Source organism: Ahaetulla prasina, chromosome 4, assembly GCF_028640845.1.
Source record: "Ahaetulla prasina isolate Xishuangbanna chromosome 4, ASM2864084v1, whole genome shotgun sequence".
NCBI classification, from domain to species: domain Eukaryota; kingdom Metazoa; phylum Chordata; class Lepidosauria; order Squamata; family Colubridae; genus Ahaetulla; species Ahaetulla prasina.
The window spans coordinates 95,014,215-95,041,093 of NC_080542.1; the positions used below are offsets into that span (position 1 = coordinate 95,014,215).

General features: G+C 39.3%; 1 protein-coding gene across 1 annotated transcript in view; it reads left to right on the forward strand.

Moving 5' to 3' along the window:
* Positions 1-25,370, forward strand: part of NEK10 (NIMA related kinase 10) — a 157,527-nt gene extending 132,157 nt beyond the window's left edge. Inside the window, exons 27-31 of the mRNA XM_058182967.1 lie at positions 15,458-15,671; positions 19,481-19,652; positions 19,734-19,820; positions 20,405-20,471; positions 25,340-25,370. Of these exons, the coding sequence (XP_058038950.1) occupies positions 15,458-15,671; positions 19,481-19,652; positions 19,734-19,820; positions 20,405-20,409 (478 nt within the window). The 3' untranslated portion in view covers positions 20,410-20,471; positions 25,340-25,370. The remainder of the gene's footprint in view (positions 1-15,457; positions 15,672-19,480; positions 19,653-19,733; positions 19,821-20,404; positions 20,472-25,339) is intronic.
* The last annotated feature ends 1,509 nt before the right edge of the window (positions 25,371-26,879 follow it).

Here is a 26,879-nt window from a genome sequence, read left to right on the forward strand (position 1 = left end):
AGGGTAGAAAGAGATCCCAAATAGCTTCTTTTAGAAACTATGTGGGTTTTCATTCCTTGGTTCCATCTCCTGCTATGATTGACAGTGGCCTCTTCTAAGCCAGGGATGTCAAACTCTATTTCATTGAGGGTTGCATCAGGATTGTGTTTGACCTTGGAGGGGTTGGGGTGGGTTTGGCCAGCTCAACATCACTCATGTTGGGGCTGATGGCCTGTGATGGCCTGAGCGCTTTGCTAGTGAAAACGGACTCTCAGTCTCAGTTTTCAGCTATGATGGCCTCCTGCAACCCTCTGCCAGCAAAAATGGAGCTCAGGTGGGTTGTGCGTGGCCCTCCCAAGCTCCATTTTTTCTGGCAGAGGAACTGTTGGCCGGTCCTTTGCTGTTTCCAGGGGGCTGCAGGGGGCAGATCTAAACACCCCGTGGGGCGAAAATGGCCTCCAGACCTTGGGTTTGACACCTCTGTTTTAAGCAGTATCCCACAGGCATCTGTCTTCTAACTCCAGTGACCTAGGGTGGTAACACTGCTTGCTGATTTTCTAATGATTAAAAAATAAAAATGGGAAACTTGAATTTTATCTATAGTATTACCTTATAACAATGTAGCTTGGTACTATGATGTCTATAGATTCAGAGCTTTTCTCTTTGAGATATGAACCTATCTCACAAAAGATAAAAGAAAAAATCTATACTTTAAAAAGCTATAATAAAGCTAGAGGGATTTATTTTTCAGTAGTTTTCATATGCACAGTTAAGCGAGTGATTTATTATAGATAAAGTGTAACAGGAATTGAACTACTATAAGATGGAATTTGGAATTGAATTATGTATAATGATGAACATATGATTGCTAAAATGTATAAACTACATTGAGATTTGAAATAGAATAAGAACAAGTTAAAAATGCAGAATAAAATGGGATAAAAATTTTGATTACAGTATAAAGATGGAACAATGGAAGAGGACGTGGCTAAAACGGCTGAACTTCACATTGTTTTATAATTTAAGAGATAATGTTTAAAACTGATGTACCAGTGGTGTGTGACATCAAATAAATTATCTAAGATGTATAAATCAATGCTGGAATGTGACAAACGTGAAGAGATATTTTATACCATGTATAATGGCCTTGCAAAAACACACAAAAAAAGTTGGATACAAATACACATGATGCTGCAAACAATTTTAAAGAATAACATACGGATAAAGCTAGAAGTTTTTGAACTCGGTTTTATGGATAAACAGCTAGGAAGACTTATGAGATATTAGTTTTGTGTATGGTAACTGCATCAAGACTATTATATGCACAAAGGTACAAAAATACAAAGAATGGATTGTAAGTATGGGCAGAATTTTCATTATAATGTTTTGTGTTTTCTCTTGGCTTTGTCGCTTCAATTTGCTTTTTTAGTAAATTGCTTTCTTATAAAGACTTTATATATACATCCTTATATGTGGATCTTTATTAAGTTTATTAAAAAAATCATATTTTTTTATAGTTTTCCATCATTGATTCATTTTTGTAATAAAATTAGCCACCATCTCTATAAGTTCTAATTCTTCTGTTATATGTTAAAAGTGACTGATTTATAATCTGTAAGTCTTTGATACTATTTCCACTTTGTTAACACACATGACAGGATTTTTAGAAATCCAAACTACAGGTGAAACTCAAAAAATTAGAATATCGTGGAAAAGTTCATTTATTTCAGTAATGCAATTTAAAAGGTGAAACTTATATACTGTATGAGATAGACTCATTACATGCAAAGCAAGATAATTCACGCCTTGATTTGTCATAATTTTGATGATTATGGCTTACAGCTCATGAAAACCCCAAATTCACAATATTGTGAAAAGGTTCAATATTCTAGGCTCAAAGTGTCCCACTCTAATCAGCTAATTAAGCTATAACACCTGCAAAGGGTTCTTGAGCCTTTAAATGGTCTCCCAGTCTGGTTCAGTAAGAATCACAATCATGGCGGGCCAGGGACAGGGGGTACTCCTCTGCCCTGGTCCTATTAGACCTCTCAGCGGCTTTTGATACCATCGACCATGGTATCTTGCTGCGCCGGTTGGGGGGATTGGGAGTGGGAGGCACCGTTTATCGGTGGTTCTCCTCCTATCTCTCCGACCGGTCGCAGACGGTGTTGACAGGGGGGCAGAGGTCGGCCGCGAGGTGCCTCACTTGTGGGGTCCCGCAAGGGTCGATTCTCTCGCCCCTGCTGTTCAACATCTACATGAAGCCGTTGGGTGAGATCATCAGTGGCTTCGGGGTGAGATACCAACAGTACGCTGATGACACCCAGCTGTACTTTTCCACCCCAGGCCACCCCAATGAAGTTGTTGAAGTGCTGTCCCGGTGTTTGGAAGCCGTACGGGTCTGGATGGGGAGAAACAGGCTCAAGCTTAATCCCTCCAAGACGGAGTGGCTGTGGATGCCGGCATCCCGATTCAGTCAACTGCAGCCGCGGTTGACTGTTGGAGGCGAGTTATTGGCCCCAAAGGATAGGGTGCGCAACTTGGGTGTCCTCCTGGATGATCAGCTGTCGTTTGAAGATCATTTGACGGCCGTCTCCAGGAGGGCCTTCCACCAGGTCCGCCTGGTTCGGCAGTTGCGCCCCTTCCTTGATCGGGATGCCTTGTGCACAGTCACTCATGCGCTCGCTTGGATTATTGTAATGCTCTCTACATGGGGCTCCCCCTGAAGTGCACTCGGAGGTTTCAGTTAGTCCAGAATGCAGCTGCGCGGGTGATAGAGGGAGCTACGCGTAGCTCCCATGTAACACCGATCCTGCGCAGACTGCACTGGCTACCTGTGGCCTTTCGAGTGCACTTTAAGGTGTTGGTTACGACCTTTAAAGCGCTCCATGGCTTAGGGCCTGGGTACTAACGGGACCGCCTGCTGTTACCACATGCCTCCCACCGACCCGTACGCTCTCACAAAGAGGGACTTCTCAGGGTGCCGTCCACCAAACAATGTCGGCTGGCGGCCCCCAGGGGAAGGGCCTTCTCTGTGGGGGCTCCCACACTCTGGAACGAGCTTCCCCCAGGTTTACGCCAAATACCTGACCTTCGGACTTTCTGCCGCGAACTGAAGACACACCTTTTTATCCGCGCGGGGCTGGTTTAAATTGAATTTTAAATGTTAAATTTTATTAATTTTAAAAGGGGTTTTTTTAGTGTATGGTAAATTTTTAAATTTTCAGGCTATTTAAATAAGTTTTTTAAATTCCCTTTTAATTGTATTTTGTATTGTTCGTTTTATTCTGCCTGTACACTGCCCTGAGTCCTTCGGGAGAAGGGCGGTATAAAAATCAAAATAAATAAAATAAATAAATAAATAATGGGAAAGACTGCTGACCGGACAGTTGTGCAGAAAACCATCATTGACACCCTCCATAAGGAGGGAAAGCCTCAAAAGGTAATTGCAAAAGAAGTTGGATGTTCCCAAAGTGCTGTATCAAAGCACATTAATAGAAAGTCATGTGGAAGGGAAAAGTGTGGAAGAAAAAGGTGCACAAGCAGCAGGGATGACCGCAGCCTGGAGAGGATTGTCAGGAAAAGGCCATTCAAAAATATTGTGGACTTTCACAAGGAGTAGACTGAGGCTGGAGTCAGTGCATCAAGAGCCACCACACACAGACAGATCCTGGACATGGGCTTCAAATGTCGTATTCCTCTTGTCAAGCCGCTCCTGAACAACAAATAACATCAGAAGCGTCTTACCTGGGCTAAAGAAAGAAAGAACTTGTCTGTTGCTCAGTGGTCCAAAGTTCTCTTTTCTGATGAGAGCAACTTTTGCATCTCATTTGGAAACCAAGGACCCAGAGTCTGGAGGAAGAATGGAGAGGCACACACTGCAAGATGCTTGAAGTCCAGTGTGAAGTTTCAACAGTCTGTGTTGATTTGGGGAGCCATGCCATCTGCTGGTGTGGGTCCACTGTGCTTCATTAAGTCCAGGGTCAACACAGCCGTCTACCAGGAGATTTTGGAGCACTTCATGCTTCCTTCCGCAGACAAGCTTTATGGGGATGCTGACTTCATTTTCCAGCAGGACTTGACACCTGCCCACACTGCCAAAAGTACCAAAACCTGGTTCAATGCCCATGGGATTACTGTGCTTGATTGGACAGCAAACTCGCCTGACCTGAACCCCATAGAGAATCTATGGGGCATTGCCAAGAGAAAGATGACAGACATGAGACCGAACAGTGCAGAAGAGCTGAAGGCTGCTATTGAAGCATCCTGGTCTTCCATAACACCTCAGCAGTGCCATAGGTTGATAGCATCCATGCCACGCTATATTGAGTCAGTAATTGATGCAAAAGGGGGCCAAACCAAGTACTGAGTACATATGCATGCTTATACTTTTCAGAGGTCCAATATTGTTCTGTGTACAATCCTTGTTTTATTGATTTCATGTAATATTCTAATTATCTGAGATTGTGAATTTGGGGTTTTCATGAGCTGTCAGCCATAATCATCAAAATTATGACAAATCAAGGCGTGAACTATCTCGCTTTGCATGTAAATGAGTCTATCTCATATATTAGTTTCACCTTTTAAGTTGCATTACTGAAATAAATGAATTTTTGCATAATATTCTAATTTTTTGAGTTTCACCTGTATATTTTTTCTTATATATATTTTCCTTTAAACAAATTGCTACTTGTTTTAACTTTTTCAGATAATGAGACAGGTTTTTAGAATATTTTATCCCACTTTTTTTTTACCATTTACAACAATGGAAACATACTTTACCCTCCTATTTTTCCAACAACAAATTGTGATATGAGTTGGACTGAGAGAGTGACTAGTCACTGCTTGAAAGCGATCACGTGCTCCGGCCCCTCAGTCCCTACCCGTTCCTCAGGCGGCCATGATCCTCAGAGCTTGGATCTTCGGTTGATGTTATGTAATGCCCGGTCTGTGGTTAATAAAGCTCCCCTGATTTGTGATCTTATTCAGTGGGAGTCCCCGGACCTTATGGGCATTACGGAGACGTGGTTGGGCCCAGAGGGGGGGGTCCCCCTTGTCGAGCTGTGCCCGCCGGGTTTCCGAGCATTTCATCAACCGAGGGCCCAAGGTAGGGGTGGGGGGTGGCGGTTGCCATTAAGGAGGATCTAGAGCCGAGGGAGGCCACTGTTCCTCAGATTGCCGGCTGTGAATCCCTCTATGTGAGGTGGGGCCATAGGAATCAGTTGGGCTTGTTGATCGCGTACCTGGCTCCTTGCTGCGTGAACACAGCCCTGCCTGAGCTGTTGGAGGTACTTGCCGGTGTGGCGGTTGAGACCCCCAGACTTATGGTTATGGGGGATTTCAACCTGCCATCAGCTGGCTTGTCATCGACTGCAGCTCGGGAGTTCCAGGCTTCCATGACGGCCTTGGACCTGATTCGAGTAAATGATGGCCCTACACACATGGGAGGAGGCACGCTGGATCTAATTTATGTCTCTGGACAGTGGTTAAATGATCTGGAATTAGATGATGTAGTAACAGAACCGTTGTCATGGACAGATCATTTTCTCCTTCGCCTAGACCTCCGAACCGCCACCCACCATCGCAGGGAGACGGAACCTATACGTTGGTTCCGTCCCAGGCGCCTGATGGACCCTGAGAGGTTCCTGACGGAGCTTGGGCCAATTCCTGAGGATCTGGCCCACGGCTCGACTGAGGAACTAGTTGCGGCCTGGGAACAGGCCACGGCTGGGGCCTTGGACCGGGTCGTGCCTTTGCGGCCTCTGACCCGGCGCAGGTCTCGTCCGGCCCCTTGGTCCTCCGAGGGGCTGAGGGAGATGAAACGCCGGAGAAGACGCCTAGAGAGCACCTGGAGGTCCAGTCGTTCCGAAGCTGATCGGACACTAGTTAGGTCCTATTCTAGGACCTACCTAGTGGCAATGAGGGAGGCGAGGCGCTCCTACGCCTCCACCCTCATTGCATCGGCAGATAACCGCCCGGCCGCCCTGTTTCGGGTGACCCGCTCCCTCCTTCATCAGGAGGTGCGGGATGACCCTTTGCAGGGATGTGCCGAGGAGTTTAGTGGTTATCTATACGATAAAATCGCTCAGCTCCGGGATGGTCTGGACCGAAATTGGGATGATCCAAGCGGGGGAGAGGAGGCACGTCTTGTCGAGTCTGTTTGGGATGAGTTTGACCCTGTGGCTCCTGAGGACGTGGACAGGTTGTTGGGGAGGCTTCACGCCACTACATGTTTACTGGACCCGTGTCCTTCCTGGCTGGTACTGGCCACTCAGGAAGTGACACGAGGCTGGCTCCAGGGGATTATCAACGCTTCTTTGTTGGAAGGGGTTTTCCCTGCCGCCTTGAAAGAGGCGGTGGTGAGACCCCTCCTCAAGACCCCTCCTCAAGACCCCTCCTCCCTGGACCCGGCTATTTTGGGTAATTATCATCCGGTCTCCAACCTTCGCTTCGTTGCGAAGATTGTAGAGAGTGCTGTGGCGCGACAGTTACCCCAATACCTGGATGAAGCCGTCTATCTAGACCCGTTCCAGTCCGGCTTCCGACCCGGATACAGCACGGATACAGCTTTGGTCGCATTGGTGGATGATCTCTGGAGGGCCAGGGACAGGGGTTATTCCTCTGCCCTGGTCCTATTAGATCTCTCGGCGGCTTTTGATACCATCGACCATGGTATCTTGCTGCGCCGGTTGGGGGGATTGGGAGTGGGAGGCACCGTGTATCGGTGGTTCTCCTCCTATCTCTCTGACCGGTCACAGACGGTGTTGACGGGGGCAGAGGTCGACCGCGAGAGGCCTCACTTGTGGGGTGCCGCAGGGGTCGATCCTCTCGCCCCTTCTGTTCAACATCTATATGAAGCCGTTGGGTGAGATCATCAGTGGCTTTGGGGTGAGATACCAGCTGTACGCTGATGACATTCAGCTGTACTTTTCCACCCCGGGCCACCCCAATGAAGCTGTTGAAGTGCTGTCCCGGTGTTTGGAGGCCATACGGGTCTGGATGGGGAGAAACAGGCTCAAGCTCAATCCCTCCAAGACGGAGTGGCTGTGGATGCCGGCACCCCGATTCAGTCAGCTGCAGCCGCAGCTGACTATCGGAGGTGAGTTATTGGCCCCAAAGGATAGGGTGCGCAACTTAGGTGTCCTCCTGGATGAACGGCTGTCGTTTGAAGATCATTTGACGGCCGTCTCCATGAGGGCCTTCCACCAGGTTCGCCTGGTTCGGCAGTTGCACCCCTTCCTTGATAGGGATGCCTTGTGCACAGTCACTCATGCACTCGTTACCTCTCGCTTGGATTATTGTAATGCTCTCTACATGGGGCTCCCCTTGAGGTGCACTCGGAGGCTTCAGTTAGTCCAGAATGCAGCTGCGCGGGTGATAGAGGGAGCTTCGCGTAGCTCCCGCGTAACACTGCTCCTGCACAGACTGCACTGGCTACCTGTGGCCTTTCGGGTGCACTTTAAGGTTTTGGTTACTACCTTTAAAGCGCTCCATGGCTTAGGGCCTGGGTACTTACGGGACCGCCTGCTGTTACCGCATGCCTCCCACCGACCTGTACGCCCTCACAGAGAGGGTCTTCTCAGGGTGCTGTCCGCCAAGCAATGCTGGCTGGCGGCCCCCAGGGGAAGGTCCTCCTCTGTGGGGGCTCCCACACTCTGGAACGAACTGCTCCCGGGTTTACGCCAAATACCTGACCTTCGGACCTTTCCGCCCCGAACTGAAGACACATCTTTTCATTTGCGCGGGGCTGGCTTAAATTTTACTGATTTTAAATTTTTATTATCAATTTTAAGGGTTTTTAGTTTTATATATTTTAAAGTTTTTAGGCCAATTATAAAATAAGTTTTTTAATTTGTATTTTAAATTGTATATTGTATTGTCTGTTTTTATTTTGGCTGTACACCGCCCTGAGTTCTTCAGGAGAAGGGCGGTATAAAAATCGAATTAAATAAATAAATAATAGTCCAAAGTCACCCAGCCAGCTTTCACAACTAAGGCAGGATTCCCAATCTCTGGGTTTCTAGGTCAACACTTTAACTACTACCACTCTTTTTATTTTTATTTTTTGCAGAGAATTGACCCATTTACAGTATATTCTTTATGCAATTCAATCCATACTTATGCTGTAAAAGTTGAAAAGTCTATAACTGTAGCACTCAACATATTAGTTTCTTCTTCAGCCTTTTGCTTCATTTGCTGCATAGCACCTTTCTTTTTATCTACTTGTATCTCCTCCAATTCTTTTTTTCTTTTTTATAAAAAAAGTTTTTTATTTCCATTTTCCAACATCATATTTATGTACAATCTGTTATCCATCATTAATCATTAATTTATATTTATTGCTGATTCGGGCCTGCCCAACTGCCACTTCCTTTCTTCACAACCTCCTTCTACCTTCTACTACTTTCCCCTTCCTTTAACAACAACAGAGTTGGAAGGGACCTTGGAGGCCTTCTAGTCCAACCCCCTGCCCAGGCAGGAAACCCTACACCATCTCAGTCAGATGGCTATCCAACATTTTCTTAAAAATTTCCAGTGTTGGAGCATTCACAACTTCATCTCCTTCACTTTACTACTTCCTGTCTTCCTTCTTCACTCCTCCCTTCTTCCACCCTTTCTAACCTTCTTATTCCCCTCCTCCTTCTCACCTCTTTCCTACCTACTTTCTTCCCTCCTTCTACTCCTCTCTCCCTTTCCTTCTGAAATGGCAGTCGAGCAGCCCCAATTTCATTTCAAATTTTAATTTCGTTTCTTCAATCATTACTGTACGTTGATAACCAATCCATGTCTCATTTTCCAGCCCCTCCGCCTCCCTCCCCCCTCCTCCCCCTTCCCCCCCCCAGACTTCCCAGAGCAAATACCGGGTATTATAACCAACAATCACAAGCTAAGATATACTAAATATACATAAACTCCCACCCCTCTCTAAAACTTTAAATCCCCTTACAATAAAATAAAGAGATAAGAAAGAATAAATAAAAAAAGAACAATACAAGTACAATCTTCCCTTCATAGATTACTTTTTCTTACAGTCCATTTTTAAAATTAGTCCATTTTCTCAAATTCAAATTTTCTCCACTTGTATATTTCTTCAAATTTCATAAGTCCATTTCTTAAATTACAGTCCATCTTCTCAAACTCAAATTTTCATCACTTATATATTTCTCCAATTGTCATAATGTTTACTGTCCAGTCTTCCAATATTACTCCATCAATCAAATATCATTACGAATAAAGTCTCAGGTACAGTATTTCCAATTTAACTTCATAACTTTTGCTATCTATAAACTTATATCCAAGGCATATCAATTAAAACGAATAATCATTTAAATTACATCCAAAATATGACAATAAACAATTAACATTATTACATCCACAACATTATCTAAATTCATAAATTTTGCTTTCCATCCTTCAAAATTAAATAGTATCATCCCATAGGTTTATACCTTACAAATAACAAATCCTATAATTTATATCCTAAACAAATCAATTCTAAAAATCAACCATAATCATCATATTCACATCTTAAACATTCCTCCCATCTCCTATTCTATCTTCCATCATCTTCAGACCAGTTAACTTAGCATCTAACAACAAAGGATTCCCACTCTCTAAAACATTAATGTACAAATTTCTTGCTTTCATAACTGTACTAAGAAAATACTTTCTACCTTTAAAATTCACTGACAAACCCATTGGAACGTCCCATTTAAAATATATCTGGTGTTTCTTAAACTCATCCACTAAAAAAGCAAATTCTCTTCCCTTTCTTAACATTTTGGGATGAATTTCCTTCATCATTTTTATTTCTTGTCCCAATATTTGAAATTTATTTTTATAAAAAGCTTGCAAGATTTCATACCTAACCTTTTTAGTTGTAAAATAAATAACCACATCCCTCGGTAATCTACTTTGTCTTGCCCACCAAGAATTAACACGATAAAAATTCTTTTTTCAACCTATCAAGGAAGTCTCTCACTTTTCAGACTGAATTAAATTGAAACCTTTGCTGCTTAAAAATTAAAATAACTCTTTCTAGTTTGTCCCAACAGTAAATGTGTGTGAGCGTACCGAGGCTAGGGAAAGCGGGCACGGGGTTTGCATGGGGTTTGCATTAGCAAAGTAGGGGGAGGGCACTGTGGTGCTTGCAAGCAAAGAAAGAGTGATGTTAGGAGATGTTGAGCATCTTTTCATACTGGCTTCCCCATTGATTTTGCTTGTGGAGACACATCAGGGAAGGTCACAAAGATGATCATATGACTGCAAAACTCTTCAACCAATTCAAACTGGTTGCCAAGCACTCAGATGTGTTCATGTGACCATAGGGGTGCTGAAGTAGTTGGAACTTCAAACACTAATTGTCCATTTGTTCAATGTCACTACAATTTTGAACTATCACTGAATGAATGGTCATAATTTGAAGACTAGCTATATGAATATCTTGTATGGAAAATAAAGAACACTCAAATGAGTAGCAACATTTGCTGAGGAAAAAAAAGCATGCACAAAAAATCCCTCTTCAAAACTGAAATTGCATTGTAATGCATTTTGTGTTGCTTCATCCTGTTTGAAAGCTATAAGGCCAAATAGATACTTTTTTCTCAAAACAATTATGTGACATTTAATTTCTAAGAGTAGTTTACCATTCCCATGCTACATTTTTAATGCAAACATACACCCCAGAGTTCTGATTAGTTGAAAAAAAAAGAAAACATGAAGATATAAAATGAATAATTATATTTAAACAGAAAAGAGAAAAACAGCCATTAGCAATTGATAAGTCCTAAAATATGATATTAATATCTCATTATTTCTTCTCCATAAGCATAAAATTACTCATTTATTTATTTAAATAGGACATAGAATTATTGAATGTAATCAGTCCTCACCTCAAGCCTATGGTATATAGTATAACATAACACAACACAACACAACACAACACAACACAACATAATAACAGAGTTGGAAAGGACCTTGGAGGTCTTCTAGTCCAACCCCCTGCTTAGGCAGGAAACCCTACACAACTTCAGACAAATGGTTATCCAACATCTTCTTAAAAACTTCCAGCATTCACAACTGCTGGAGGCAAGTTGTTCCACTGATTAATTGTTCTAACTGTCAGGAAATTTCTCCTTAGTTCTAGGTTGCTTCTCTCCTTGATTAGTTTCCATTCATTGCTTCTTGTCCTACCCTCAGGTGCTTTGGAGAATAGCTTTGCTCCCTCTTGTTTGTGGCAGCCCCTGAGATATTGGAACACTGCTATCATGTCTCCCCAGACCCTCTTTTCACTAAACTAGACATACCCGGTTCCTGCAACCATTCTTAAAATGTTTTAGCCTCAAGTCCCCTAATCATCTTTGTTACTCTTCTCTGCACTCTGCATATAATTATGAGTTGTTATTATTAAAAGACACATGCATTTGGCTGATTCTATTTGTTGAATTAAGAATGAAGAGAACTAGGTTTTGGTTGAACCTCAGAACTGAGTGAGTGACTGTAGGTCAGTTACATCTAATTTATCTCAACCTACTTCAAATAAAGGAAGGGAATTCATTATATCTGAAGTGTTTTGTTCACCATTTCAAAGTCTGTATTTACAAGACATATGCCATAAGACAATGATGGTTAACCTTTTTGGTGCCGAGTGGCCAAACCCCTGATGCGTGCATGCCCAAACTTCCAAAATGCAATGCTAGTGCTCCAGTCCCCCCTCGCATGTGCCCTGCACCCCCTGCACCCCATTTTGGCTTCCAGATTGGTGCAGGAGGCTTTCCAGGCCCAAAAGAGGGTGCCGGGGGGCCTTGCACAGTGCCCCTGTGCCCCATTTTTGGTCTGGAAAACCTCCTGCACCAACCTGGAAGCCAAAACACAGATGGCAGCTACTTCTGGCCTTTTTTATTTATTTTTTATTTATTTATTTTTGTCACAACAATATACACAAGCATCACACAAAATGATTATATAGTATATAAACATATATATGAGGAAATATAAGGAAGTATAAGCATATATATGTTTTCTGAGGTTTTCGCGGGTGTTTGTATGTAGGTCTTTGGTTATTCGGGTTTTCTCCCGCGTAAAATTGGAAGTGTCTTGGCGACGTTTCGACGAAGATACTTCGTCGAAACGTCGCCAAGACACTTTCAATTGTACCCGGAAGAAAACCCGAATAACCAAAGACCTACATATATATATATATATATATATATATATATATAGACTGACAGCAGACTGACACCCACTATGAAGATGTAGCACGACCACAATGCCAAACAACAGCTATGCAGCTCACCAGCTCAAATCCCCCTGCATCACAGACTAAACTGAGCACAACCAAGCCCCCACCCAAACAGGACACACCCCCATCCAATCGGAGCACAAAAAAACCCCTTCCAATCAGAGCACAGCCAAGCTCCCACCCAATCAGTTCAAACCCCCACTAGCAGTTAAAAGGAAGAAACAGCTGCGATCACACATTGCTCCCAGAAGCACGGTTGAAGCCTGAAGATGACGAATGAGACTTCGTCAAACGTCGCCAAGACACTTCCAATTTTACACGGAGAAAACCCGAATAACCAAAGATCTACATACAAACACCGTGAAAACCTCAGAAAACAAATATATATATATATATATATATATATATATATATATATATATATATATATATATATATATATATATATATATAGATCTTTGGTTATTCGGGTTTTCTCCCGCGTAAAATTGGAAGTGTCTTGGCAACGTTTGTTACAGTCTCATTCGTCATCTTCAGCTGCTTTCTGGGCTCTGTGATTGCAGCTGTTTCTTCCTTTAAAAGGAAGAAACAGCTGCAGTCACACATTGCTCCCAGAAGCACGGTTGAAGCCTGAAGATGACGAATGAGACTTCGTCAAACGTCGCCAAGACACTTCCAATTTTACACGGAGAAAACCCGAATAACCAAAGATCTACATACAAACACCGTGAAAACCTCAGAAAACAAATATATATATATATATATATATATATATATATATATATATATATATATATATATATATATATATATATATATATATATTCATATATATATATATGAAAAAACAATAGGACAGGATCGGTAGTCACATTTGTGCTCTTATGCACATCCCTTATAGTCCTCTTAGGAATGGGGTGAGGTCAGTAGTAGATAGTTTTTGGTTAAAGCTTTGGGGATTATGAGAAGAGACCAGAGTCAGGTAATGTGTTCCAAGAACTGATAACTCTGTTACAGAAGTCATATTTTCTGCAATCTAGATTGAAGTGGTTAACATTAAGTTTAAATCTATTGGTTGCTCTTGTATTATTGCAATTGAAGCTGAAGTAGTCTTTAACAGAAAGGACATTACAATAGATGATTCTATGAGTTAAACTTAGATCTTGTCGAAGGCGACAGAGTTCTTAGATCATTTGATGGTGTATCTGGGCACAACTCTGCCCTGAGACACTGGCAAGCCGCTGCTGCTGCCTCTTTGCCGGTGCAAACAGCCTGCACCCGCAGCCTCTTTGCTGGTGCGAACGGCCTGCAGCTACAGCTTCTTTACCAGCGCAAACGGCCTGCACACACAGCCTCTTTGCCAGTGTGAATGGCTTGCCGCTGTAGCCTCTTTGCTGGCACAAACAGCCTGCCACCGCAGCGTCTTTGCTGCCACAAATGGCCTGCCATTGCAGCCTTTTTGCCAGCGTGAGCCCCCCCATCCCCCCATGCCCCATTTTGGGCCTGGAAAGCCTCCTGCACCAACTTGGAAGCCAAAATGGAGCGTAGTGGCCCCATTTTGGCTTCCAGGTTGGTGCAGGAGGCTTTTCAGGCCCAAAAATGGGGTGCAAGGGGGTGCGTGCACTCAAACTCCCAAAATGCAATGTGAGCGCCCCTCACATGTGCCCCATCTCCACTCATGCACACATGCATCTTCGCATGCGCCCTGCCCCCTGCGCATGCATGGCAGAGACCTGAAGACCACCTGGCTGGCTGAAGGCACACGCGCATATGCAGTGGAGCTGAGCTGGGGTGACGGCTGGTGTAACCGCAGAGAGGACTCTGCATGCCACCTGTGGCACATGTACCATAGGTTCGCCATCATGGCCATAAGACATAAAGAGATAACAATATGAAAGAAGATGAAACCATTATTTTTATTAGTATATAAAGTAGAAAATTATCTAGTAGAAAGATTTAAGTATGAGGCATTTAGAAAAGAAGCCCAACAATCATTTTGATTTCTTTCATAATGAGTGACTATAAATGAAAATTATGAATTTGAGTTGTAGCTAAAACAGAAATCTATACCTTACCTACTGAAGAAAGGATAAGTGCCATTCAATCTACCTTACTTTCCCAACCACTAAATGGAAGAAATGGTATAATAAGAATATATCCCTAGCATAGGAGTTCTTGTGAATACTGATGTTACCTATCTACCATCCTTTAATTTTCAAATGATTGGTACAAATTCAATGGATGCTACAATGAAATTTATTTAGAGTGGAATAAGATATAAATGGATTATTCTTCATTATAGGTAATTTCATAGTGGTTGAAAAGTGGATGAGCTTATTCCTTTATCAACATCGAAGTAATGATGTGTTTCTAGATTTTTCCAATGCATCTTTTTCCAATGCATCCAAACTCAGCTTAGTTTTCAAGTTCAAATTTTTAAACTTTTGTGAGCCACGGTCCTTGGAAACTTCTCTGCCTTTTGTTATAACAATTTTTTTTGACTCTGTTTCACATACTTTTCTGAGAACAATACATACTGTAGACCCAAACATGACCTAGTTTTTGTGGGTGCTTTGTTTTAGTAGCCACATAACAATGCTTTCTGTCTAGATATTATATTGCTAAAATATTTTTCTTCACTCACTTGAGCAAGAGTGAACAGTGCATGGTTGTATAGGTGTTCTTAAACTCTTATCAGTCCTAGTATGCATGAGGAGTAGGAAGGGATGATGGAAATTGTATTGCAACAATATCTTAGGGCTACACATTTTATCTCTGCATTAGAACTTCTGAGATAAAACAAAATTAACATTTCAGTTAAATTCTTCAGTCTGAATTTTACAAGCTTCTACTTAGGCGCAGTAAATAACTAAGTTAAACTATCCCATCACCAACTATGGTTTCCATCAAGGCTGTACTTCCAGGAAAATATAATCAAGAATACATTGGTAAATAGTTTTCTAGTATTCATTTAAACTTGATTTCAGCTGAACAATAGAGACCTAATATTATACATAATAATATAAGCATGCCTATGATATTCACATAAACTTGGTTTATTTCTATTGGGATTTTTAATAACTTTTGTTGTGTAAAACTTTATGAACAAGGCAATATTTGGTAAGGGCTGTTTCTCTCTTCGTGTAAAAAGATGCACCAGTCATTGATTTTATGAGAGCTAGTTTCATGTAAATATTGGTTTTCATCTCCTAAATAACATGATATTTTTCCCCATAGATGTTTGACCCCTGATGCAGAGATCCGTCCTGATATAGTAGAGGTCAGTTCAATGATTTCAGATGTTATGATGAAGTATTTAGATGGATTATCAAATTCCCAGCTTGTCTTGGAGAAGAAATTGGAACGTGAAAGAAGGCGTACTCAGAGATATTTCATGGAGGCCAATAGGAATGCAATAAAATGTCACCATCAACTTGCTGTGTTATCCCAGGTAAGGAAAACTTATATACCAGTAGTTGTTTTGTTACCAAGGCTACATTACATTCTCCGTTATTTGTTCCAAGTTGTCAATGAGTATATATAATACAGCATTAGCCTGCTCTCACAGTCATAAAGTTTGCACCACATTACCAAGCAAACAGCTATATACCTAAGTAATGTGAATAATTGGTTGCTGAAGCTAGAAAATAAAAACAGTATTTGTAACATCATCAAATGCTATGTTGTCTTTACATTTGAAAAGGACTGAGATGGTAGCATATACATATTAATGCCCCCAATTTGCATTCCTGAAAGATTAAATATTGGATCTAAAATCATAAGGCTAAAATTTTGAAAATTCAACAAAATGAGGGCATATAACTAGAAAATTAAAAGCAAATCGTTGTCTCATGAAAACATGACTTAGAAGTCACTGAAGAGGCAAAAATAACCCAGTAATGAAAGTAATTTTATGCTTCAAGATTATTGGCTATTAATTTACAAATTCAAATGTATCAGTTTGATTACATAATGCTTTCCAAGATATACTTCAACAAAACAAGAGAAGTGGAAATTGTCCTTTACATCAGAAAAGAGTGGCTTCAAATCTATTGTACTACATAGTTGGAAAAAACAAATTTTAGAATTTCAACCTTCATTTCACATTAAATAAAGCTTTTATGTGATCTTCAGCATATTGAAATTATTTTGTAATTATTGCAAAGCTTTTCTACAATAAATCTTCTCAGTGATTTGTGCCAGTTTCTTTCCTATCTTAGCAATAATTCCAATTACTCCTTTAATACCAATGCATTGGAATTTGAGATTCTAAATCCAGATCATAGTGAGCAACCCCCTTCCAATATTGATAACTGTTGCCCAGATCATTAACATCTTAACAGTATTAGAATTAAATAACACAACATTAGACCTGGCTGTCATAACAAATCAGTCGATTCAAATAACTGAGTCTTGGAAGAGCGTTTTGTAACTATGATACTTTAGTTGCTAGGATTCCTTTCTGAATGTGACCTAAATCTACCTCTCATTAACTGGATAACTAATGAATGTACAACTGATCCAATCCATACTACACTATACAACGCTGTTACAAACCTAGGTCTTGAACAACTTGTAACTAACAATACAAGACTCAACAACTGCCTTGACCTCATCTTCTGCAACAACTCAAACTCAATTTATAGACTACAAATTAAAGAACCTTTTTCCAACAGTGACCACTGCATGATTGACTTTCATCTCAATATACGTCCTTACTTAAATCGTCATAACAATAGTATTCCTAACTACAACTTCAAAAAAGCCAACTACGACCTTATAAACAACGATCTTTCATTTCTGGACTGGCAAAATCTGTTCACAACCTGTATAACTGCTGAAGACCACTATAGAGTTTTCCTACTTGAAATCAATAGAGTCATTAAACTATACGTACCACAAATGACCACCATGATCAGGAAAAGCAGACTACCCATATCAATAAAAAAGCTTCAATCAAAAAAAAAAATCCCTCTGGAAAAGAAACAAAAAAGACAATGTAGCAAATTTCAAAAACTGCTACAGAAATATATGCAACCAAATAAAAACTGAATGCACAAATTACCACACCAAGCAAGAAGAGGACCTTCTGCACACAAATTCCAATCGTGCCTTTTATAATTTTGTTAACAATAAACTTAAAGACTCAAGATCCATCCCACCACTAAAAGATTCTAACAGCAAAGAATGCAATGACGAAACAGTTAAAGCAAACTTCTTTAACATTTTCTTTGGCTCAGTTTTTGTTAACAGCGATGACACATATCCAACATTCCCCAAACATACCAGCAATGAGTATGATGACTTAACTCATATAGATTTCACAGAAGATAATGTTGGAAAAGCTCTTCATAACTTGAAACCATTGCTATCTATTGGACCCAATGGACTATGTGCATACTTCTTAAAAAAACTTTCCACTAGAAAGTGGAAAGCAGAACTCCTGAGCATAATCTTTGATAAAGCTTTCACTACCAGTTCCCTTCCCAAACTTTGGTCACTAGCCACAGTCATCCCAATCTTCAAAAAAGGAGACCTCAGCTTAGTCAAAAATTACAGACCAATCTCTCTGTGCTGTGTCACCTGCAAAGTCATGGAATCAATCATCAACCAATCCATTACCTCACACTTAGAAACTAACAACCTACTCTCTAATAAACAATTTGGTTTCAGGAAAAAAATATCATGTAACTTACAACTTCTCCACTGTAAAAACATATGGACTATAAATCTTGATCAAGGCAAATCAATAGATGCAATCTACATAGACTTCTGCAAAGCTTTTGACTCAGTAGTACACGATAAACTTCTCCTAAAACTAATATCCTATGGCATCTCAGGATCCCTTCACAAATAGATAACAGCTTTCCTGTTTAACAGACAAGGCCATCACTCTGCTAAACAAATAATTCCCTCAACACTGTCAGACTATTTACTGAATCTGCACTACTATTAATCGTTTCATAGTTCCCATCACCAATCTCTTTCCACTTATGACTGTATGACTATAACTTGTTGCTGGCAATCCTTATGATTTACATTGATATATTGATCATCAATTGTGTTGTAAATGTTGTACCTTGATGAACGTATCTTTTCTTTTATGTACACTGAGAGCATATGCACCAAGACAAATTCCTTGTGTGTCCAATCACACTTAGCCAATAAAAATTCTATTCTATTCTATTCTATTAAACACAGGTCCTGTCGAAGGCGGCGGAGTTCTAAATTTTCTAAACCTATATCTGCTTATTTGGCAAAAGTCCAGGATGAACTTCAAATCACACACTAATTTTTTCAGGAAAAGTACAACCACATAAGGAGCAACTACTGAAGCTGATTTATTGATGTAGAAAACCATAGTATTTAATGAGCAATAGCAACTTTGTTTTGATAAGGTTTAGTCTGAGATTGTTTCACCCCACTGAGCTCCTAACGGCCTCCAGGCACTAGTTCAAGACCTCCAGAACATCTTTAGCCCTATGTTATCTTTATCAGTGGTGATATACAGCTGATTGTCATCAACATACTGATGATAGTTCACTCTAAAGCACTGAATGACCTCTTCCTATGACTTCTTATAGATACTAATGTGATGAAACAAGCACCGTAATATCCCACAATGGAGCAGTCATGATAGGTTTCAACTCCAAATGAAATGGATCTAGAAAATCTGTTCCTTTAGGATTGTCTGGAATTTAATATGCATCACTTCTCAACAACCTTTTTTTAAAAAGAAGAAGATTGGAGCATAGATAAAATTTCAAATAAATGATAGTTTCTTCAGGCTCTTCCAAGGCAGGTGGCATCACAACTATCTCTAAAAAACTAGTCATCACCTGAACATATGATCTAATCATATAGAACTTTCAGCACTGCTTGAAATGTGTTTAAAAATGAGATATAGAAACTGTACACTCCAAAGGGAATGGCATGAAGGCCATTGCCACAAACAAGTAGGAGAAAGAGAGGCAGAATTTGAACTTTGATTTACTATAAACTGGCCTTGCATTTGACATAAAACTGACCCATTTCTTTCATAATGATTTCATAGTTTTTAAACAATAATTCTTATTAGAATTTGTTTCTTTAGAAATTTATTCATGACACAGTCTTGCCCAGCTGGTAGAAAGAAGCTTGATTACAATAATTGAAATATCTGTGAAACTTCATGGATACCACTTAGCGTGAACTTCACAGACTAGTGTTGTTAGAGCAAATTATTTATATTCTTAAAGAATTGTTTCTATTATTTTGCAGGACCGTTATGAAAAGTCAAATTTTAGCAGTAGCAGAGCAGCTAGTTTAAAAAGTGAATTTTATGAAAATACTGATATTCTATCTGAAAACCTCCACCAGTTTTCTGGAAAAGATGAAGAGAAAGATGAAACCCTGTCAGATGATAATTGCATTTTAGAAAATACAGAAAAAGGTAAGATTAAACAAGAAATGTTTAGTACTCCTGATCACAATTGCAGAGAAGGGTAATTTTCTTCTTTTTATTTTTACAAAGATGTCTTCTCAGAATTTGATGATGAATTGGATATTGCAGATCATTCTAGCAGTTCTAGTTCAAGTCCCCTTAAAGAGTCAACATTTGGTAAGTTTCTTTAAGAATATTTTTGAATTGTTGATAGTGTTAATTGGAAGCTATTAGTGATGACAAAAACTTTACTATAGTATCTGAGCAGTAATAAGATAGCTCACGTGAATCATGAATGAAAACATAATGATGATACTGCAGTTTCAGAATAAATTTGGAAAGACCTAATGGAAAAAAAAAAAGAAGAAGAACTTGATTTAAAAACCAAAGATTTAGCTAAAAATCATCCATAATCAGATTAATGTGGTGTAAGAAGCTCCAAATTTAACTAATGCACATTTGGTAGCATGGTCTTCTATCTGCTTTACGTGAAGCTGGGAGATGTTGATCGTTGCAAAGTCTGTCCCATGAGCTATCTTCATGCTTGTAAGTGTTTTAAGCTGTAAATAAACTGATCTGCAACGTGAAATATGAAAGCAATATTTACATTAATATTTTATTACTTATCCAGTCTTTAGAAAAATGGCATAAATAACTGAATAAGTATCAAATTTAAAGGATTTTTATGTTTGAAAAAGCATGATCTGTGTTGTAAAAAGTAAAGTTGAGCATTGAGATAAGTGACCCTTTCAATCAATCAGAATAGAGCTGGAAGGGACCTTGGAGGTCAACCCCCCTGCTGAAGCAGGAGACCCTATATAATTTCAGGTAGGTGGCTGTCCAGTCTTTCCTTAAAAATCTCCAGTGATAAAGCATCTACAACTTCTGAAGGCAAGCAGTTCCACTGGTTAATTGTCCTCACTGTTAGGAAGTTTCTCCTTAGTTCTAGATTGCTTCTCTCCTTGATTAGTTTCCATCCATTGTTTCTTGTCTTGCCTTCTGGTGCTTTGGAAAATAAATTGACCCCCTCTTCTTTGTGGCAGGCCCTCAAATACAGGAATACTGCTATTATGTTACTGTTAGCCTTTCTTTTCTCTAGATCAGGGGTAGTCAACCTTTTTATACGTACTGCCCATTTTTGTATCTCTGTTAGTAGTAAAATTTTCTAACTGCCCACCGATTCCACAATAATGCCCTGTGTATCGTTGTCTGCGCATGCCTCTCACGCATCGTGGACTGGGTTGGGGGGGGCGCCGGCTACCAGCTCTGCTTGTCTGTTACAGCTGGGTAGTGTGGGGGGAGCTGCGCGAGCTATTCTGGGAGGAGGCTCTTTTGTTTGCAGTCGCACTATAGTGCCATTTAGTTTCACTTACGTAACGTGAACTAAACTTATGCGTGGGCGATACAAATAGTATATTTTCAGAAATTTAAATTTTCATTGGGAATTTTATGAAAACCTAATGAAAATGTTTTTAAATAATGTTATGAAATTTTTTTTAAAAGTCAATTAAATTAAAAAAAGGAAAGTGCTTCAGTATTGGACAAAACCCCTTCTGCCCACCATGAAAGCTGGAACACCCATTAGTGGATGGTAGGGACCAGGTTGACTACCACTGCTCTAGACTGACCATACCCAATTCTTTCAACTGTTCATATATTTTTGTCTCCAGGCCCTTAATCATCTTAGTTTCTCTTCTTCACATTTTTCCATAGTAAATATACATTTGATATGTATCTTTACTGTGATTGTATACCGTATGTTTATCCTTGATGTCTGTTATATTTTTCAAGAATGAATAATTGTATGAAATAAATTCTTATAAATGAAATATATTTGATCCCTGACTTAAATGATAAGAAGAGTGGAAGCTGTATGACTTCAAATATTCATGATTACTCATTATATATAAATCTGTCTCTCTTTCTAACTAATCTGTATATATAAAAGCGAAATACCACTCATGCATTATCACAAAATCTCCAGAACCATAAAGCCTACAAACTTGAAATTTGCCACATATGTTCCTATTGGCTTCGAAGTGCTCATTAAGCAAGGATTTTTCAAAATCACCATCAGAGCATTAGTATTTCCTATATTATTATTAACATACTCTGATGCTAAGGAGTTCTATTCCCCCTCCCCACCTGAAAAGAAATCTGTTCCAAATGCAAAACACAAATAGAGGAGAGGAGTTTAAGTTTTACTTTCACAGGAGCAAGCAGGGGATAAGATAGGGAAGGCTTCTATGAGGCAAGCCTGAGGGAGAGAAGGGGATATGATAAGGGAGGCTTCTGTGGGGCAAGGCTGAGGGAGAGAAGGGGATAGGATAGGAGAGACCTCTGGGGCAAGGCTGAGGAAGAGAAGGGAATAGGATAGGGGAGGCTTCTGTGGGACAAGCCTGATGGAGAGAAAGGAATAGGGTAGGGGAGGTTTCTGTGTGGCAAGGCTGAGGGAGGGAAGGGGATAGGTTAGGGGAGGCTTCTGTGGGGTAAGCTTGAGGGAGAGAAGGAGATAGGGGAGGGGAGGTTTCTGTGGGGCAAGGCTGAGGGAGGGAAGGGGAGAGGAGAGGCCAATTGTAATTACTCATTGATTTTCAAGCTGTGTTGATTTATCAAGCCCGATCACATAGTTTCGTAGCGGAGCAAGGTTATTCAGCTAGTTATATATATGAGTCCTTCGGGAGAAGGGTGGTATACAAATAATAATAATAATAATAATAATAATAATAATAATAATAATTATTATTATTATTATTATTATTATTATTATTATTATTATTATTATATTGGGAATATTAATTCCCCTGTAGGGAATTTGTAAGATTTGAACTTTTAATCTTAATTTATTTTGAAAAGAATCAAATAATATTTTGAATAAGGATATATGCCTGTGAAAAACTTTTCAATTTGGGGATTTTTCAGCCTTCCACATTAATTGATGTCTAGCCTTTTAGATTTTTTCCAGTTAAAACACAACAGAAGTTTATTATGCATGTTACATGTTAATGCTGGAAAATGGTAAGAAAAAAGAACAACTTGTTCTTAGCAACGATTACAATGGTACTGAAAAAAGTGATTTATACTTGGTCTTTACACTTATAACTGTCACAGCAGGCTCATAGTCATGTGATCAAAATTAGAGTGCTTGGCAACCGGGATGCATTTACAACAGTAACAGTGTCCTGGGATCATGTGATTGCCATTTGCAACTTTCTCAGCACATTTTTAACAACCAAAGCCAATGGGGGAAGCCAGATTCTCTTAGTGACCACATGATTCATTTAACAAGTGATTTGTTTCATAACTATCATAAAAAAGTTTGGAAAAATCAGCTTTAACTCATTTAATATTATAATTTATTCTTTCCTAAACTAATTCCTAATAATAAGGCTAAGAGAAAAATTGGAATGGAAAGTATGTGATTTTTTTTTTCTTTTTTCATTCTGAATGAAGGTAAATTTGTCTACTTTGAGCTCTGATGCAGAAAACATATATAGCAGACAAGAAAATAGTTTGCTTTCTTAAATCTCCAGAACCATAAAGCCTACAAACTTGAAATTTGCCACATATGTTCCTATTGGCTTCGAAGTGCTCATTAAGCAAGGATTTTTCAAAATCACCATCAGAGCATTAGTATTTCCTATATTATTATTAACATACTCTGATGCTAAGGAGTTCTATTCCCCCTCCCCACCTGAAAAGAAATCTGTTCCAAATGCAAAACACAAATAGAGGAGAGGAGTTTAAGTTTTACTTTCACAGGAGCAAGCAGGGGATAAGATAGGGAAGGCTTCTATGAGGCAAGCCTGAGGGAGAGAAGGGGATATGATAAGGGAGGCTTCTGTGGGGCAAGGCTGAGGGAGAGAAGGGGATAGGATAGGAGAGACCTCTGGGGCAAGGCTGAGGAAGAGAAGGGAATAGGATAGGGGAGGCTTCTGTGGGACAAGCCTGATGGAGAGAAAGGAATAGGGTAGGGGAGGTTTCTGTGTGGCAAGGCTGAGGGAGGGAAGGGGATAGGTTAGGGGAGGCTTCTGTGGGGTAAGCTTGAGGGAGAGAAGGAGATAGGGGAGGGGAGGTTTTTGTGGGGCAAGGCTGAGGGAGGGAAGGGGAGAGGAGAGGCCAATTGTAATTACTCATTGATTTTCAAGCTGTGTTGATTTATCAAGCCCGATCACATAGTTTCGTAGCGGAGCAAGGTTATTCAGCTAGTTATATATATGAGTCCTTCGGGAGAAGGGTGGTATACAAATTATTATTATTATTATTATTATTATTATTATTATTATTATTATTATTATTATTATTATTATTATTATATTGGGAATATTAATTTCCCTGTAGGGAATTTGTAAGATTTGAACTTTTAATCTTAATTTATTTTGAAAAGAATCAAATAATATTTTGAATAAGGATATATGCCTGTGAAAAACTTTTCAATTTGGGGATTTTTCAGCCTTCCACATTAATTGATGTCTAGCCTTTTAGTTTTTTTCCAGTTAAAACACAACAGAAGTTTATTATGCATGTTACATGTTAATGCTGGAAAATGGTAAGAAAAAAGAACAACTTGTTCTTAGCAACGATTACAATGGTACTGAAAAAAGTGATTTATACTTGGTCTTTACACTTATAACTGTCACAGCAGGCTCATAGTCATGTGATCAAAATTAGAGTGCTTGGCAACCGGGATGCATTTACAACAGTAACAGTGTCCTGGGATCATGTGATTGCCATTTGCAACTTTTTCAGCACATTTTTAACAACCAAAGCCAATGGGGGAAGCCAGATTCTCTTAGTGACCACATGATTCATTTAACAAGTGATTTGTTTCATAACTATCATAAAAAAGTTTGGAAAAATCAGCTTTAACTCATTTAATATTATAATTTATTCTTTCCTAAACTAATTCCTAATAATAAGGCTAAGAGAAAAATTGGAATGGAAATTATGTGATTTTTTTTTCTTTTTTCATTCTGAATGAAGGTAAATTTGTCTACTTTGAGCTCTGATGCAGAAAACATATATAGCAGACAAGAAAATAGTTTGCTTTCTTAAATGTACAGTATGCACAGTAAAAATGCAGTAAAAAGAAATTAGATACAATTATTGCATCTGATAGATTGTAAACGTAAAGGTTTACCCTGTCCAGTCATGCCTGACTCTAAGGGACAATGCTTATCTCCATTTCCTAGCCAAGAGAGACAGTTTTGTCTGAATATGTTTCCACGGTCATATGGCTGGCATGACTGTATGCAGAGGCACATAAAACACTATTACATTCCCATAAAAATGGTAACTATTTATCTACTCGCATGGTTTCAAACTACTAGTTGGCAGGAACTGGGGCAAAAACAAGAGCCACCCTGTCACATGGTACTTGGGTCTTGAACTGCCAACTTTCCTGTTGACGAACCCGAGTCTTAATCACTAGGCCACCATGTACCCTCTAACAAATTATATGGCCAGCAAATAGAATATTTCTATGCTTTATCAAGTATGATTAAAATGTGATATTTAGAAAAGAATGAATCATGATATTCTGTTTACATCTTGACACTTTTTCTATTTAGAGTTGTCTTTTATTGCCAGAATATATTTTTAAAAATTTCTATGGTAGGATGCAAATGTTAGAAGAAAAATATTTTATGAATTTAAAATGTTTGCAGACTTGTATACATTCAGTACTTTTGTTACAGGCATAAAACGCAGCTTAAGTGCTTATGAAAGACAGCCTCAGGCAAGGCAAGTTTGAAATCTCATTTTACAAATGTAAATTGTTTGCCTCTCTTATTTTAAATTCATCTTGGATCTGGAGTACAAGAATATTCAAATTTTCAAAGAATATAATTTTCAAAATACATGAACCACATTAGCAATTTAGCAACATATAAAATTATGTACAGCGTATAAAATGATGCTCATATTTTAACAATTCTTCACAAAACAAATCTCAGTCAGGTTTATTTTTTATTTTTTTTAGTGGTATAAATGTCTTAAAATAAATTGACAGAATAGAAGCAAAAATTGTTATTATAACATTTTATTATGGTAATTGAGATACATATTTTATCCATTGCGAAAATGTTTTTCATATTCTTCTTCAAAGTCCATTCAGAATTGGAGTATACAACATTTTATTAACCAAGGACCACCCTCAGTTTCGAGCATCACACTGGAAAACACACTTTTCAAAGTATGGACTCCTCCTAGGAGACAACTAAATCTGATCTAATTTGCATTTAAACTAAACTAAGTAAATATAGTTAAAATGATAACTCCCCAATTGTATATTTAAAGCTGTTCTCCTTTTATCAGAATTTAATTTTTTTACTAAACATTATTGCCATATCAAAAGCTTTTAGAAACAGCATATGGCTAAGGCCTCAAACGAAGTGGTGCTACCTAAAATGTTAAATAGTATGAACGTGCATTTTTTGGCATCAGCATTCTACAGAGAACTGCATAAGTTTTGTACAGAAAAGTTAATACAACTCTTGAAGCAACTGTTGTCTTGCTCAGGGACAGAAAAAAACAAGGGCTATTTTAAGGAATAGCAGTGAGGTTCTAAATCAGTGGTTCCCAAACTTTTTTTTGGCCATGCCCCCCTAAGCAATCTCTAAAATCCTGATGCCCCTCCAACTCCCCCCCTGCGGTGACATATAATTCTTAATATTCAAAGAGTGAACTCCTACTCACGTGGAGGAAGCCTAAAATGCCATTAATTTGGTTTAAACAAGGTTCCAAATTGCCCCCATTAAAAATCACATTGGGAACCACTGTTCTAAATGCTTCAGATGAACAAGGACCAGAACATTTCTTTCAGACAGTCTTCGAAGATGCGCAGCCATAGCATCTAGTAATACTGCATGATAAGAAAGATGGATAAGGACTTTTTAATGTATGTCTGCTTCTTTGTAAACTTTTGATAAAATTGGAGTCATTATATATAAGACTCAAATGATTTTCTTTCCAGGCATTGATACAATTTATATGCTAAATTTCTCACACAATTATTATTTGAAAGATTATTCTTGCTACCCTTTCTATGTTTACAGAGATTACACTGGAATTCCAGGATTCAGACCAAGACCCGGTAATTTCAATTCTGCTGCTATTTTTGAAAGGATTCCCATCTTGAATGTCTTCTAATCTTATTTTTAAATTGTGTTAGTTTCACATGCAGTTTTTTCTTTTATTTCTTCAGCTTTGCTGCCCCTTGATCTGCTTCTGAAAATG